Genomic DNA, 18,269 nt, shown 5'->3' on the forward strand with positions numbered 1-18,269 from the left:
AAACATGCTAATAACTGCCAAGAACATACATGTATGCATTATTAGGACTTAAACCTGTCGTTTCTTATTGGGTCTCTGTGACTGCTACTTTACTTGGATTTTCTTTCAGATTCCTTCAAAATATGAAAAATAGAGACAGAAAATATTCTAATGCTAAATAATAAAAACTGTTTCCATTTCTTATATAACATATGTAAAAGAATAATTTATATATAGTGAGAAGGCAAATAATAAGGCAAACATGTTAAATCATAATAAAAATTATTTTGTTAAAATTATTTTTAACAAAATAATTTTTATAGTGTACAATAAAAACTTTTCCCTGCTTAGCATCGTCCAGATTTTGGCCTGTCCTTTTTTACAGTCCCTTTCTTTAGACTGTAAGCAGTATGGGAACTGGAATCCAACGCATCTGAAAGGAGTCTGGATTGTGGAGTAGTATAAAAATGGTAGAGAAACGGGGAGGGAGAAGAAAATATATTTTAAAAAATGAAAGAAAAATGAAAGTTCTTTAATTCTGGGGGTAATTAGGTTACTAAGCAAATATAATTGTTCATGTAGGTTTTAATAATAAAGAAGAGCAACTGGATTTCTTAGAAAACACCTAACGATAATTGTCTGAAGTATTATTTTAAAAAATAGGAATCAAAAATCTTCTTCCTAATCAACTGAAAGATAAAACTGGGTTCTAATTGTTGAAATTCCACAATCCAACTCCTATTCCTTTCAATAAATCTTGTTAAAGAAGATTGGGCGTGAATCTTATGTTGAAAAAGGTGATTGCCAAGAGCCTGTTTATTATGTTATACTGCCTCCACCTGCATACATACAGCAGTGACAGAAATTAGATACTAATCAAACACACAGCTTATGCAAAAAAACACTTTTTAGAAATATTCAAGTGTCTTTCAATAAATAGATCAACTAATAGGATGATGCAATCAATTAAAAATGGCTGACTAATTAAAACGATAGTTAGTGTAATGGACCAGACTAAAACTATCTACAAGTATCATAAAATAACACATCAAGATATTTTCTCCTGTATAAAACTAAAAAAAGGGAAATGCCTCTAGTAAAGATGATGTTAGCTGTATATTGTACAGTATTGTACAGTATTGTCTGAATGATAGTATACTTTATCATTCTATAAAGATATTTTATGCATACATATTGATGCAGGTTTAATTAACTTTATTTTATGTACTTAAAATGTTTTATACTATTCCTCATTTAAAGAGATTCTGGATCTTATGTGCAATAACTGATTATTTAACAACTGTAATACAACACAGCAGTATTAAAATCCAATAATGAAATTATGAATTAACTAAATTAATCCAATAAGAGTCTTTTTTTCAAATGGACCAGCTTTAATCACAAAAAAAAAATTAAGATCAAAATCTGCAAGATATGACTAAGTAAAGCTTGTTTTGAGCTGGCTTGATTCAAAGATGCTTTTTCATATGGAACTCACAGGGGAGAAAATCTTTCAGGCTGCTGAAGATGATTTGAAACTGAGAGGGCCTGTTAGTCATATCATGCATACCCCATGGTGTGCATACTTCTTAATTTCCTAAGGGAAGCATTCTGCATGTACATTGGCAGCTTTTCCTTTTCCTTTATTAACATACTATGAGATAGCTTACCACTAAATTTACCAAGGATGGTAGTGATCGTTGTAGCTCACCTGTAATGAAATCTCTACAATATAGACTCTGGGCATACTGCTGGCAAACAGCAACATATCAACTAGTATGCATGATACAAATGTACACTCATTCACTAGAAGGAAATATAAAAGGATTAATATACCTCTTGCAGGAAAGAAGTTTTCACCTAAGAGGTTTCCGAAATTAAACATTTCCACAACTCAAATTGCCCAGCTTGGTAGCAGTACTTTGGCCTTGCAAAATGCTAAACAGGGCCAAAATCTTGTTTAAACATGGATGGGAGACCATCCAATAAAGACTGGATAAGACTGATCCACGACGGGCTTGGCAGGCAATTAAACACATCACTAATTACAGGGGCAGCAACCCCAATATCGATCAATAAGGACGCATCACTGGCAGAAGAATTGAACTGCTTCTTGCCCAATTCAAACTGAATAGGTCTTCGAACACCCTGCCTCTACAAACTACCGGTACTCAGCTGTTCACAGTACAAGAATATGATGTGAAGCAGGTGCTTAGAGCAGTGAATGTGAAAAAGGTCGCTGGCCCTGATGGCATACCTGGGAAGGTACTCAAAGCATGTGCTGACCAGCTCGCAGGAGTATTTACAAATATTTTTAACCTTTCTCTTACACAAGCCATTGTTCCATCTTGTCTCAAAACTTCCATTATTATTCCAGTTCCCCGAAAGCCCTCTCCTGATACTTTAAATGACCACAGACCAGTAGCTCTCACACCCATAATTATGAAATGTTTTGAAAGACTGGTCTTAAAATATATACAGGATTGCCTCCCATCAAACCTTGACCCATACCAGTTTGCCTATCGGAATAACAGATCCACAGAGGAGGCTATTGCCATGGCTCTCCACATTGCACTGAACCATCTGGAGCATAGTGGGAGCTCTATAAGGATGCTTTTTGTTGATTACAGCTTGGCTTTTAATACCATCATTCCAGATATACTGATTAAGAAGTTGCTAGAAATGGGCCTCTCCACTCACATCTGCTGTTGGATAAAGGACTTTCTTACTACCAGATGCCAAACTGTTAGGATTGACAGTTATTTTTCTCTTCTCTTGCTCTCAGCATTGGCTGTCCACAGGATTGTGTTGTGAACCCCCTTTTGCATTCACTCTACACCTATGATTGCACTCTCTCTTGTCCCACTAACTCTATAATAAAATTTGCAAATGACACCACGTTCGTGGGACTCATATCAGGAGAAGACGAGACGGCCTATAGGTCAGAGGTTTTCAGATGGTCTTGTGGTGCAAGAGTCACAACCTCGCCCTGAACATCAAAAAGACCAAAGAATTGATTATAGACTTCAGACGATGCAAAGCAAAGCCTCTCCCACTATATATCAATGGAGATTGTGTGGAAAGAGTTCATAGTTTTAAATTTCTAGGAACTCATATTTCCAACAACCTTACTTGGTCGGTCCACACTATGGCGACTGCAAAGAAGGCCCAACAGCACCTGCACTTTCTGAGGCTGCTGAAAAAGAGTGGCCTGGGTGAGAAGTTGCTGGTTACTTTTTACCGTTCTACCATTGAGAGTATTTTGGCATACTGTGTAATGGTGTGATATGCTGGATGTTCTGTAGTGGAGAGTTATAAACACAGCACAAAAAAATCATCGGTTGCTCTCTTTCTTCTTTAGAAGAGATTGCGAAGACCAGACTTCTCTCTAAAGCACTAAAAATCTCCACAGACCATTCTCATCCTGATCATTCATATTTCGAACTGTTACCATTAGGGAGACACTATAGGTGTCTTAAAATGAGGACTAATAGACTGAGAAACAGTTTCTTTTCCAAGGCAATAATTGTCTTGAATCAAACAATGCATATGTGATTTAGTCCTATGCATATAGTGGCATTTTTAAATTATCTAACTTACTATATGTTTTAGATAGGTTTTAGACTAGGTATTATTATTATTATTATTATTATTATTATTATTATTATTATTATTATTATTATTATTATTATTAAAACATTTTAAATACTCTGTAGTGTGATTGTGATGTGGTGTTTGGGGCACTGTGCTGGAGTAGCTTTCAAATTTCAATGTATTTGTAGAATGCAATGACAATAAAGGTATTCTATAAGGAAGTAATGGCCCACTACTTTCATGTGTAGCCAAAATAAGTCAAGCAATATTTAAGAATGTCTTAATTTTTTCAAGATTTTAAAGTGTAATGTACAATATTTGTTTCTAATCCTCAACACAAAATAAAATTTGACTACCAGGTCTTACAAATGTGTTCATGATCAAAGAATTGGAATACGATCTCTCTATCTTGTTCACGTAATTCACTGGACATTTTATCAGCTATAAATAAACTACTAATATTTTATTTTCAACGGGGAGTCTCAGTGTCCAAAACAGACTATGGGACACCTGTAAATGAAAGCCTGGTACTTGATTTTATCCTCTAAGAAAGAGAAGGAAATGCCAACAATCTATTGGAAGCATCAGTTATATTAGGATGAAGCAGCCATCTTCATGGTCATGCGAATGTGAAAACAGACAACCATAATTATGAAAATGAATACAGCTAGTTGGCTAATGTTTTTTCATGGAACTATATGACAGAGTGCATAAATAAAGCAGAAGCACCAGCTGTGTGAGTAAATCCGTCATTTGATTTAGTAGATGAAAAAGAAAAAACATAACTAAGACCAAAGGATTTTAAAAAAATCTTACACCAGCCATTAAGAATTTACACTGAAAAATTAAGTCTAAAACATAGAGATTTCATATTTCTCTCTTCTCTTGTCAATGGACATTTACCTTTATAAAAAAGCATCCCAGTACTTATTGCTCAAATCAATACATTACATTAATACATAATAATGGTGATGTACTAAACACCAGTGGCCTTGAAATATAGGATTAAGTGACAGTTCAGAGGTACCTCCAAAATGACAAAAAGTACTTTAGAAGATTTTTTTTCCTGATTCTGTGTCTACGTTTTTTTTTGTACTAGAGTCGTTGGTGGGGAGGGTGAGACAGGGACAGGGTAGATATGGATTATCTCTGAACTCAATTAGTCCACAACTGGTCTATCTTAGTAGGTTCAGTCTAAGCAGTCCATTGCACCTGAACAAGATTGCTCATGAGTTGCCTCACTCTAGTTAAAATAAAGTGGGAGAAGAGATACTTAAAATGTTGTCCTTTCTCAGTTGTAGATTCCATGTGGTGGTGATGGGTGAGCCTTTATCAGGGCTTCTATGCCAAGAGTGCAGAAATCTAAGTATCATCAGTATATATTTATTGTGTGTATTATGTATGCATGATACATGCATACATTTATTCTATGTAGGTATATGATCTCCCCACAATTTTATTTAAATGATAAACAGTACAGATTTATTTGTGTCCAACAATAACAGTGATAAGAAAAAATCCTGAGGCAATCTATAATGGAGTATGTGTTCTTTTCCCACCCAAGTAGAATTCACAATTCAGAAAGGAGAATCCTTCTAAGTGTCTCTTCCACTTCATTGCAACTAGAGTGAGGCAACTCATGAAGAGTCTTGTCAAGTGCCACCGAAGGCCAGAGGTTGACCAAGCATGAAAGAGAAATACCTACCTGGCTTCGACAAATGCAAAACTCCATTTAGTGCTTTGAGAAACCAACAGGATCCATTAGGTGTCTGCATCAGACTGATCAAATATGTCCTTCCTACCTGCAGTAGTTTGTGGTGCTGGTTAATTCTGTGAAAACCAGACAGTGAATTTACCATGGCAAGAACTAAGGGAAATGTTCTCTACCCTCAGACCTTGTTCCAAATGGTCCAAGATCATCTGGAAGCAACCCATGGTTCTCATGATGGCCATTTAGTCACATGCCATTATCCAGGTCCCCAAGTACAGTATGTTGAAGTCTTCCAAAATATAAATATAAAGTCTAAGAAACTTAATCAATCCTCTGATATGTTAGATAGATGTAGTAAAGATTGGTCTATGCTGCAGGGAAGGTGATATAACATCCCTAATGCGTACCTGAGTCCAACTTCACAAATAGCACGAGAGAAAGGATGCTTTCATTTATTAATATAAATATTTATTTATCACATAAATTCACTGATAGGTTGAACAGAGGTAAAGAAGACCTATTCCTGAAAAATACCTGTGTGTTACTCTTTAAGATTAAGTAGATATCTAATCTTTAAACAATGCTTTCTTGACAAAGTGTTTTACTATACATACTATCTTACTTTATAAGATATTCCTCTCAATGCAACTATCTATATTATTAAACATTTGTTAATATAAGCTACTTTGTTAGGAAATATTTTTATTATGTATCTTAAGATGCCCATAGGAGGTTATTTTTATTCTCTATGTGTTCATAGAAATAAAATCTGTTGAACTTATTTCAATATATTATTTTGAACACAAATATATGTATGATTTTTTTAAAAATTATCACCTTGCATATATCAAACCACAAAGACTGAACATTTGCAAAAAAAATTATGAGCCAATTAATAATAATGTATAGTATTTATTACAGTATGAAATATATATTTGATTGCAATAAAACCTCTACAGAATGGATTAATTGGGAGGGGATGCTTCTTTTCCCCATCTATCCGTTAATTATAAAAAGTTTATAATCTGTGTAATTTGCATCAATTGCATTGATTTTATGACAGTTGTGGTAATTTTACACCTTTTGTATATTTGTATTCAAATAATATAAATAGTTGTAAAATAAGGGAAAAAAACAACAAAAAACATAACTAAATTGTCTCACCTGAACTACCCAGGATGCAATGATGATTTTGGAAATTATGTGGTTAAATGCTACCTGTTGTATCTGAAATCTGCTAAATGGCAGCTCGTTAGATTGAGGTGCTCCTAAAATTACAAACTTATCGTGTGCACATAGAAACACATGTACTTTCCTACTATTTTTCAGTAAAAGACAAACAATTTGGGATTCTCATCTCTTTTGTTAGAATCAAACTTTTTTAATTGTAACCACCTTCATGGCAGATGGTTGTGTATTTCTTACATCTGCACGGGCAACAGGCTCCATTTGACCTGTGCATATTTTACAATCTGTTTGCTTGCACTTCATTCATTCATTCATTCATTCATTCATTCATTCTCAGAACACAGATGGGTGATATGTGTTCCTCTATAAGTGACACAACTCCTATCATCTCTTACTATTGCCCATGCTTTTTAGGGTAGATCACTATATTAAACTGACCTACATTAAAGGTCTGGCATAATAAACACTGGGAAAAAATGAATCAAAGATAAATCAGGGGAGAATAGGAGAAAAGAAATTGTTGGTGTCTTGCTTTTTGAAGTTTAAACAAACATTTTAATATGGTTAATATCTTGTCTTTAAGACTTACCAGAAAAGTACATTTTAATGATATAAATTAGATTTGCAATAGAGGCTGTACAAAACTAAGCAATAGCTTTTGGCCAAATACAGACCTAAGGTTAATCTCTTAAATAGAAGCTTTTGCTCCCTTGCTGCGTAAATTACAATGAGTTTATCCAGTTTGTTAGTTCAGCATCATGATTAAATGCTTCTTAAATCCAAGTCACAAACACCAGGGAAGAACAAAGAGAAAATCAGCAAAATGGACTGTATTGTTTCAATCTAACTCATCACCAGCAAGGGACAGCTAGTGGGAAATTAAAATTGTGAGTCCAAATCTTCCACAAGTACTCAGCCTTGTGGGACATTAAAAATAAATGCTGCACTGTTAGAAAAGCCCTGTCAACAGGGCAACTTCACTTTTTAAAATGGCTGTGCTTTGTATTCAAAAGAATTAATACTATCTCACACCCGTTATCTCTATCAATACACATTCCTGTTGGTTTAGGAAACTTTTAAAAGCACAAAATGTGGATTTCTGAACTTGTGCCTTTGCTCCTAAGGTCAGAAGGGCACAGAATGCTATAGAAACAGCTGACCGCTACAATTCATCACATTCTTCCTCTGCAGGCTTTGTATTAAATGAATTAGCCAGAAAGCTTTACAGCAAAGAGGGAAGACAGCAATGCTACACAGATAAAGATTAAAATGCTCCATGATTACTAAAAATCATGCTTCCTAGCCTCAGATAGAGCATTTCAGTATCAATGGAATGATACTTTACAGTACATCCAGCCACAGGGGTGGCATAAGTTACTTCTTACACAGTATTTACGACAATTATAAGGTAACTAGCTGTGCCTCAGTATAAATACATTATCTGGATATGAAAGAAAACATTAGAAGAAAGTGGTAGATGTACTAGGCCTTTCTTGTGATGGGTGAAATCCTCTACTTTACCGTGACATTAGGTGGGTGTGGTTTATTTTTTTACAAATAACTCAGGGCCGCGAACATATCCGTTTGACCACAATAACAACCCTATGAGGTGTGTTAAAGGAGTGGGGGGAGGGAGAGGGCGAAAGAGAGAGGGAGAGGGAGATCAAGACAGACTGGCCCAGGATCATCCAGTTGGTTTTCATGGCTAAGGCAGGACTATAACTTACAGTCTCCCATTTTCTAGCCTGGTATCTTACCTAAGCCACCAAACTGGCTCTCTGTGTTATTTCTAACAGGAAGAAATAATGAACTTTCAGCCCTATATAGTCGCCCTTTCTTAAAGAAGGTTGCCAAGATCTTGCAATGCATTTCATTGATAATAAACATAACATTTTTCAAGTAATTATTATTGATTGAGTCTGGTGTAGCAAACAGTAACAAAGCCATCCTCTGCAAGCCATTCTTACAGGGATTACACAACTAAATGTTAGAATTCAAAATGACGGGACTCTGTCCTATCAGCTCTTCACTATTACAGTAGGTGGAGAGAGAGGAATCCGTTTAATTCCTTCTTCCATTCAATTCCTTCTTCCTGTGATAACTATATACAGCATAGTATATACAATACTATATACAGCAGTATTGAAAGGTTATGGGAACTGGGCCTGGCTAGTCTAGTGAAGAGAAGGACCAGGGGAGACATGATAGCAGTCTTCCAATATTGAGGGGCTGCCACAGAGAGGAAGGGGTCAAGGTATTTTCTAAAGTGCCTTTAAGCTAGACAAGGATTAATGAATGGAAACTGAACAAGGAGAGATTTAACCTGGAAATAAGGAGAAACTTTCTGACAATGAGAACAATCAACCAATGGAACAGCTTGCCCTCAGAAGTTGTGGGAGTGTCATCACTTCAGGCTTTCAAGAAGAGATTGGACTGCCATTTGTCAGAAATGATGTAGGGTCTCCCACTTGGGCGGGGGATTGGACTAGATGACCTATAAGGTCCTTCCAACTCTGTTTATCTGTTATCTGTTATGGTATGATTTTAGAGAATAGCAATTAAGGCCATGCTCGTTTTTCAACCACTAGCAGAGGAAAGCTTGAGGAATTCAAGACTTTAGATTGCGGAAGGCCTAGTAGAATTCTTTTTAATAATTCACCAAACCAATGTCCTCCAGGGAGAAAATGACTATCACTTCTACCTTTCATCATGAAGTCTTGACAAACAGCATAGGCTTCTATGCTATGTAACTTCCTGGAGCAGGCACTTAGAATACCTATCTATTGTGAATATCTTACTGCCATATCTCACACTTGAAGTCTTGCTGACCCAAAGCATAGGAAGAAAAACAAGATGAAGGGGAAAACAAGGGGGTTCTCACCCAATACAACCCATCAATTGACAAAGCAACTCCATCTAAATGTTCAGAACAACTATTTTTTCTATTTTTATATCAAGTTTAGTTGCAATTTTGCTTTTTCTGCTTTGTTGAAAATCATGTCCACTCTCTAGTTTAAAGCTGGAGAATGAGCATCTATAACAGAGGTATCAAACTCACAGCCCACAGGCCGGATGCATCATGTGCTGGCCCCGATACATCACGTGATGATGCCTTGATGACGTGAATTTGACACACCTGATCTATAACAACATGGTTTATAAAAAGATAAACTTGTGCTTCATGAGAAGGAGCCTGACTTGGCAAACTCCATATGGTATATAAAAACTAGGATATTGAAAGTGATCTAAATACCAGTTGGTATATAATAAGATTGGCATATAATTTATGTAACACCAGTTTCACAAAAAGTCCCAGGAGTCAACTCCAAAATTAAAACCTAATGAGCATAATTTACGTAATAAGGAAATTGGCAAATCAGAACCAAATACAGTTGAAGCTATATCATCTTTGCCAACTTTCCTCAATGTAATGCCCTCCTAATCTGATCAACATCCATAATCCACTGTCAGCATGCTTTTAAAAGAATTTTAAATATTTTAAAAGCTAACAAAAAGAAATGAATTACTGGAAGTATGACACTGGTGGCCTCTAATATATATTTTCTTCCTTGAGAAGGATTATACAATATTTCGGGAAAGCGTCAACATGTGATGCTTAGAAATGTCAAGCCAAACTTTGAAGCTGGCTATAGAGACAGAGAGACCATACTACATTAGATTTAATTACCCTGTAATTCCCTACTAAAGGATGTTCCACAGTGCCTCCAATAGTCACTGCTTATTCCTTATGGTAGCACAATGGATCGTCAAATTGTCCCTGACCAGCAACCAGAGAGATATGGTAAGCATTTGCTTCTTCCACTTACTCGATACCAAAGTCATTGTACCAATGGAAATGGAGAAAATTCATGCTAATAACAAGTATAGATAAAGGTCAGTGATATGCAAACTATTCTGCACTAAATAAAAACTGAATTTGAATCATCCTGGTTTTTTCAATTAGCTTTTAAGCCATGAAAGAATATGAAAAACAACTGTATAATATACAGATCCATAATAATCCATAATCCATGGGTGCAGCTGTACCTCTGGCATGTCAGCTCAGTGTTATTTTTGAATAGGTAACCATACTTTTAAAATGACATTTTGTATGTATTTGATGAGTAATACATATAGGAACCATATATATTACAAGTGTGCAATTTTCCAAGTATATTATAAAACCATATACAAAGAAAGGCTTTATGAGTAAGGGAGAAACTTATACCCTTCATCATTCCTTTCAGTCTCAATGTCAAAATTGGATTTTGATTAATTTGATTAGATTTGATTAGCTTAACCATTAATTTATAGACTAGGATTTTCATCACTGACATTTTTAAAGGATTCAGCCAGAGCAAGAGAATTTGATTTACAGCTTTAAAAAAATGTCATTTCACTTTCTATTTAAAGACTTCAGCTCTATCACTATGAATGTCTATCTAAATGCTAACAAAAAGTTTTATTCTGATTATGTCTCCAGTGGTTGTCAATAGATATTATATAAGGGCAAGAAACTTAGTACTTGTATGCCTACTTCAAACATTCCTACAGAATCAAAACCTGATTTCGGCCCCAGCAACAGAAAAATCAACTGATGAAAAGGAAGGTGGATATCTCTCTCTATAAAACATCTGCCTGCCTGCCTGCCTGCCTGCCTGCCTGCCTGCCTGCCTGCCTGCCTGCCTGCCTATCTATCTATCTATCTATCTATCTATCTATCTATCTATCTATCTATCTATCTATCTATCTATCTATCTATCATTTAATCTATTATCTCAGTATTTGTTTCCTATCTGTATATAGACAAACATGGATCTAGTACAGTGGTGGGATTCAAAAAAATTTACTACCAGTTCTGTGGGCATGGCCTGGTGGCGTGGCATGGCTTGGTAGGTGTGGCAGGGGAAGGATACTGTAAAATCTCCATTCTCTCCCCACTCCTGAGGGAAGGTTACTGCATAATCCCATTCGCTCCCCACCCCACCTAACCCCACCCCACCTAACCCCACCCCACCTAACCCCACCCCACCTAACCTGTGCAGGGCAACAAAAGAAGACCCAGCCAATCAGCTGGGACTCGGGAAGCAGAGAATAGATGAGGGCAGGGCCAGTCAGAGGTGGTAATGGCCGGTTCTCTAAACTTCTCAAAATTTCCACTGCCAGTTCTCCAGAACTGGTCAGAACCTGCTGAATACCACCTCTGATCCAGTACCGTGTAACATTCTTATAATATTTATTAACTAAGCACATGCATGCACAGAGCTGTAAAACTGTTAGTTTATTTTACCTTTCTTTTGGTGTACCTACTCCATGTTTTCCTAGTAAGTGGGTGTTTAAATGTTTCTTCATTACAAAGGCCACCCTGAAAAACAAAATTAATTGTGGTTATTGTTTCAGTTTAGATAGAATTAATGAATATGTATACATGCAATCTGAAAGACAATGTAGTTTAGAAATAATAGTTATGATAAAACAGGCCTGTCAAACTGGCAGCCTGCGGGCCAGAAGTATCACGCACACCCCAACTCCGTAAAGGCAAAAAACATCACAATACATCACAATACATCATGTGACACAATTGAATTTGACACCCCGTGTGATAGAGCATAAACATGGAGGCAAAATTAAGAAAATGTAAAAATATAAAGGTAAAGGTTTCCCTTTTCCAATGGTTTCTGACTCTAGGAGAGGTGCTCATCTTCATTTTTTAACTGAGGGAGCCAGCTTGGTCTGAAGATATTTCCATGGTTGTGTGGCCGGCATAACTAAAGGCCAAGGCACATGGAATATTGTTACCTTCCCACCAAAGTGGTACCATTTGCATGCTTTCGAACTGTTAGTTGGGCAGGAAAGAAAGCTCATCCCATCAAGAAACGCTCGAGCCTCAAACCCAAGTTTTCCAGCTGATAACTCAGCATCTTTAACCACTGAGTGTCCCCTAGTAAAAATATAGAATACATTTAAATTTGTTTTTTTCGGACATAACTGGAAAGTACAATTAACCATTAAATACAGAGCCCAGTGACCCTACCTCTCATGCAGGGTCTTGTCATGCCATGGCATTTCCTGAGCTTGCTCTTTCTCTCATGTCTGCTGCTGACTCAGATATACCATCAGCAACTCCGCTTTGCGTGCAATCTTACTAATGTAGTCCTGGATGCTCTGGGTTTTGCCCGGAAAATCTCACTTTTGACACTCACCAGATCTTACCTACCCCCTTTTTCCAATTGATGCATAATATCTGGGTGCTGGATTTGGGGTGAAAACCTCCACACATTGTTTGGTGGGTCTTCAGATTACAACTTCCATGTCTTATTTGGCCAGCTCACTATACTGGCAGGCTATCTGATGATTGGTAGGGTGTATACATTGATGGAATAAATATTGTTCCTCTCAATGGGCTGGCTTTTCAGGACTTGTCTTATTGTTTGGTGGTACTTGGATATTGCTGTTAACCTTGCCTCCTCATCATGATCCCCAAGTGACTGTGAGATACCAAGGTACCTGAAGCTGGTCTGTATGTCTGCTATGTGGCTTGCTGGTAGTTTCACACCATCAGTTTTAACTCCCTTTCCCCTCTTGACTATCAGTAAGCCAAATTTCTAATCCAAATGACATCCCAATGTCCTCACTGTAGATCCAGATGGATCAGTAAGCTGACATCTTGTTTATATTTAACATACAGATTGATATCATCCATATAAAGGAGGCAGCTGATGGTAGAACCATGTTTGAATTGTATCCATATCCAGTCCCTGTGATTATCTGGCTGAGGGGGATCAAGCTGATGCAGAACAACAGCAGGGACAGTTAATCACCATGGTATAGGCCACACTTGATGGCCACTTGTTGAACTGTCTATATGTGTGACAATTCTCTCTCTCTCTCTCTCTCTCTCTCTCTCTCCCCTTCCATCCCCCACCGACAATACATATACCCCTGTATTGATGGCAAAAGCCAAGTCATGATAGATATCAAAACACGAAAACTATCTTTATGCCTAATACTAAGAACCAGAGTTGTGCAACAATACAAATGTGAAAAATAAGATATCATGTGAAATATGCATCTGTTGGGAAAACTGAAAGCAAGCCCATATTTTCCTGGAATTGCTCATCAGGTGTTGTAGGCACTCATGTAAGGCCAGAAAAAGACATAACTGTTTTAAAGTATTCAAAATAGATTCTATGCCCATGTCATACATGTTACTAATCACATCTTGCTCTTCAAATTCAGATGTCATCATCACCTTTTAAAGACAAAGTAGTACACTTGGTTTAATTGTGATGAAAAACATAGTGGTAATGGCACAGATTTCCAATGATCAGTTACATTAAATTTAACTATGTAATTACATAAGCAAAATGTAATATAAAGCAGATCAGTCAAACTAAAATGGCATCCATAGTAACTAACACAAGGCTGAAAAACACAAAACACAAATGAAAGAACAAAAATAATAAGTTACTGCTCTTACTTTCAGTGTGAAAAGGGCTTGCAAACATTTTTGTTAATTATGCATTTACAGCTGTCCTTCATAAAGTTAATTACTAATAGCTGAAAGGCACTAGAAGTCTATTTGCATATGTACATGAAAGGCATGACATATGCAAAAATATGATTTTAATTAGTATTCCATGATATGACGGGCTACAAATCAAGCTGGCAGATTATAAGATTTTTAACATTAAATGTTGAATTCATTTATAGATGCTTCCACTAATGGACAGTACAAGATCTATAAAATACCTTAGCACGTAATATAAAAGCTATGAAAGGCAAGAAATAGTAATATTTCCACTTTATATATAGTATTATCCAATCTTCATGTCTGGTCTGATTTAGAAGATTTCACATTATTAGAAGAAATATTTATTTTGGGTAGCCTTCGGGGTATAAAAATATCACTCTGTATTTTTAAAATGATAGGAGCTTTATTGTTTTTTATAAAAAAATAAATATATTAGAATTCCACTGATTCTCACTTTTTTATATTTGGGTAATACATATGGGCAACCCAATATCTGAAATTTAGAATAATTTATTGCCATTTTATCACTATGCAAGACTCAGTAGAATTATTGCATGTAAATAAAATGATGAGAGTAACTTAAAATTCTCAGTTATTATAAGAATGCAAGGAAGTCCAAATTTCTTGCCACTACTTTTAGAAAGATGACAGAATCATCTTAATATTATTGTAAGCAATATCCCAACAAGACTGAATTCACAACACTTTTATTTTGGAAAACCAAGGCTTCCTTCATTCCAATTAATTGATTAAAAGGAAGATTAAAGTTAGATACAAATGCTTAATGAGTACATGATCAACAATGCCTATGTTTTTAGCATGATTCACAGTATTTATGTTGGATATGATGAGTATAATTCACCTATTTCAAATAATAGTATTAACCATTGTGATGATGGTAGTGATTACTAGCTAATAAATTAAAACCTGATCATGGCCTTATAACTGAGGTCATAATAGGTGAACATCTCTATTTGAAAATGACACTCTGTCAGAGACCAAAAAAAGGGCCTAATTGATTGAGAGCTGTCATATTTCTAAGTGGCAGACTTTGGATTTCCCATCTGTTTTGTGTAATAGTAATTTATCACTTGCTGGAAGTTGGTAACAATTTGTTTTTTTCTATAGTATGTATCTATTTTTTTTTCTCCTTCTGTTCAACTCTGGTTTTGATTCTGAGACTGCCTAGACAAGTCCCTGGAGTTTTCTTGGCAAGCTTTTTCAGAGATGGTTTGCCATTCCTGGCTCCTAGGACTAAGAGAAAGTGACTGGCCCAAGGTCACCCAGCTGGCTTTGTCCAAGGCAGGACTAGAACTCACAATATCCCAATTTCCCATACAGCACTACTTCCACAGGAATGCATTGCTACCACTGTTTCGAGCAGCAGCACATTCCCCATTAAAATATGTAACCAGCTCATCTAACATTGCCTTACCAAAAATCATTGTGGTTGCCATATATGACCCATCATTCTTCTCATTTATTATGATCCTAACTTTTGCCTAGATTTTTCTAGCTGAACCCAACTTTTTTCACCAATTTATTTTTTTTCATTTCCCCTCAAATTTATCCCTCCACTAATCAGTCTGTCCATCCATTTGTTTAATTTGTTAGATTTGATTGGTTAAATAATGTTAAAATATTAAATCAAGCCATGTTACCTTGCTACATAACAATAATCCATTCCATGATCTATTTGCAAAGTCTTTTTATGAATCAGAAAGACATATGACCTTTACACGCCTTATAAAAGTTTTCAAAGGAGGGAGGGAAGGAGGAAGGGAGGAAAGAAGGAAGGAAGGAGAGAGGGAGGATTTTGAATCCTGTGAAGGATATGTAGAAGGAATCATAGAGAATTTGTTTTAAGAAGTAAAATTATCTATGGTATCCTTCTATTAAACATGTAAAACATTGGTGTAAAATGCATTGCTTCCCTCAAAACCACAAGAGGTGTTTATCTATATTTTTGTTATTTATTATTTTTAAAAGATTTTCATATTAGCCAGAGACAAATGAAAAGCTGAGATAAATTAATCTGGAAAATAAAATCTGCAGCCCGAGTCTGAAACTTGGATTTATACATTCAAGGTCCCCTAAATTTTTAAGTAAAAACTACTTAACAAACATATGGAAGGTTGCATTGAATCATATGTATTTAAACTGGCTGAATACATAATACAACCTAATATAGTACACGTCTACCTTTCCATGACAAGTATAAATGAGCACAAATCTGTGAAGTCAGCAAGTCTGAAGAATGACTGCTTGAGTTTTAGCATGTATTTGAGGAGGAAAAAACACAATCATACTGAATGAGTTTTCAGGTGAGTTTCTAATTTTGGACATATGGTGAATTTATTTTTGCATCCATTTAAAAACAATGGGAATTTGAGGGTAAGCCATAAAATTTCAGGCTACAATATATATATTCATATATTGATAAATTTGAAAGATAAGCTTTAAATAATTCTTAACCTTGGGTACGTAAAGGATGTTTTTTTTAACTACCAATCTTCTATGTATTCAATTCATTGCAAGCTCATTGTATCATCAACAAAAGCTGATGATCAAAAGTGTTCAACTTAATACTAGCAAATTCTTAGATAATCAATGTGATCAACCTGTTTTTTTTTTTTTACTAGCAACAGAAATTTTGGCTAATATTTAATCCTACCAGTGATGCCTAATTGGCTGATACTTTGGCTGATAAAACCATTTTTCCTTAAAACTAAATTATATTCATAATACTTTCACAATCATGTGACACAAGAGATCATATACTGAATACTTGAATCGAGAGCAAAGAGTGTGCTTTTTCTCCCTCTATTAATTCAGTTTTTAAAAGGTAAAATTATAATTCTAAGTGATAAAAGCATCCTAAAAATCAGCCAAGAGGATTTTATTATGCAATTCCTTATGCATATGCCAAAAAGCATGAAACAGAATTAATCAGATATCCATGACAATGTATATTAGTCTGTAAAACTATGACAAATCCAAAAGTGATAGTTAATCTGGGATTATCAAATATTAATAAAAACTCTTTCAAAGATTCAGTATAAAATATGGACAAAAGCACATAAAACTGAAAATAAATTCTACACTACTGAAATAAGATCTATTGAAAGTAAGGCCATTTAGTTTCAACTAGATATGTGTAGAGCTTATATTTTCTTTTTGAAAAAGCACTATATCAAAGAATCATTTAGTAGTTCAATTTGGTTCTTACTGCCTAAAAATAGGATTACAGAAACAAGCTGGTGAGTAGATATAAAAATGATACAGGAGTTAGCAACATCTTGCATTGCTGCAATATTAAAAAGGAACCTTTGTGTACCTTTTCATGCTCTATGTAGACTATGGTGGACTATCTGTCAGTGTCCCAGACTCCATTTGAGAAGAATGATGGACAATAGGTTGTTGATGTGCTGTTCAATGACCTGCATCAATCTTCAGAATAATTTACCATCTATATCAGACAGATGATTATGGATGAGCTGTTCACTATCTATCAATCAGCTCTGTTCTTCCTGCATATTCCTATATCTATCATTCAAAAAAGGAAGAACTGTCTCTCAAGATGTCCTCCATTGCTGTATCTGTGACATCAAAATGTGCTGTTCAAGATGTAAGAGAATTATTATTTGCATGATCAAATGAAATGGATAACCCTGACTGTCTTCCTTTCTGTCATCCACTTTTCAAAGAAGAGATTATCTTACTGTCTGAGTCTCAGGGTAGCCAAATCTAGGAATAGGAGTTATTTAATAGAAATTATTTAATAAATAGAGCAATTATACTGCATAGGAAATCAGGCTCTGGGTGAACTCTCATATCTGGGAAGTTCTGACCAAAAGGTTTGCAGGCAGAGCCTTCTTTGCTATATAGTTGAGGATGTGGATGTATTTAATTCATCCTTCCAGAATATATTTCAGCATGGATTTTATATCGGTTGGGGTTTTCCTGTTTATATCGTGCATTTAGTAAGTTAAAACATTTTACTACTAAAACTTGTAATTTAATATTTCAGAGTTTTTAAAGCTTTAGTTTTCTGAATGATTGTTTTAGATTGAATTATTAACTGTAAAAACAAATTTAAGACAACTTACTATTCTGTCTAATAATCATTATTTCTACATTAAGAAAATGAAAGGCAAAGGAACACTAAACAGACACATATGGAACCTCTATGCACACATAGATGTACACAGACATACACAAATTGATAGGTTGCTTGACTCCCATTGCAACTAAAACAAAATG

At 35.4% G+C, this 18,269-nt stretch overlaps 1 protein-coding gene across 1 annotated transcript in view; it reads right to left on the reverse strand.

Moving 5' to 3' along the window:
• ZNF407 (zinc finger protein 407) overlaps positions 1–18,269 on the reverse strand; it is a 354,338-nt gene that overhangs the window by 187,024 nt on the left and 149,045 nt on the right. Inside the window, exon 4 of the mRNA XM_026699460.2 lies at positions 11,763–11,837. Within this exon, the coding sequence (XP_026555245.1) occupies positions 11,763–11,837 (75 nt within the window). The remainder of the gene's footprint in view (positions 1–11,762; positions 11,838–18,269) is intronic.

Source organism: Pseudonaja textilis, chromosome 3 (assembly GCF_049901715.1).
Source record: "Pseudonaja textilis isolate UNSWEBS1 chromosome 3, rPseTex1.2, whole genome shotgun sequence".
In the NCBI taxonomy this organism is placed as follows: domain Eukaryota; kingdom Metazoa; phylum Chordata; class Lepidosauria; order Squamata; family Elapidae; genus Pseudonaja; species Pseudonaja textilis.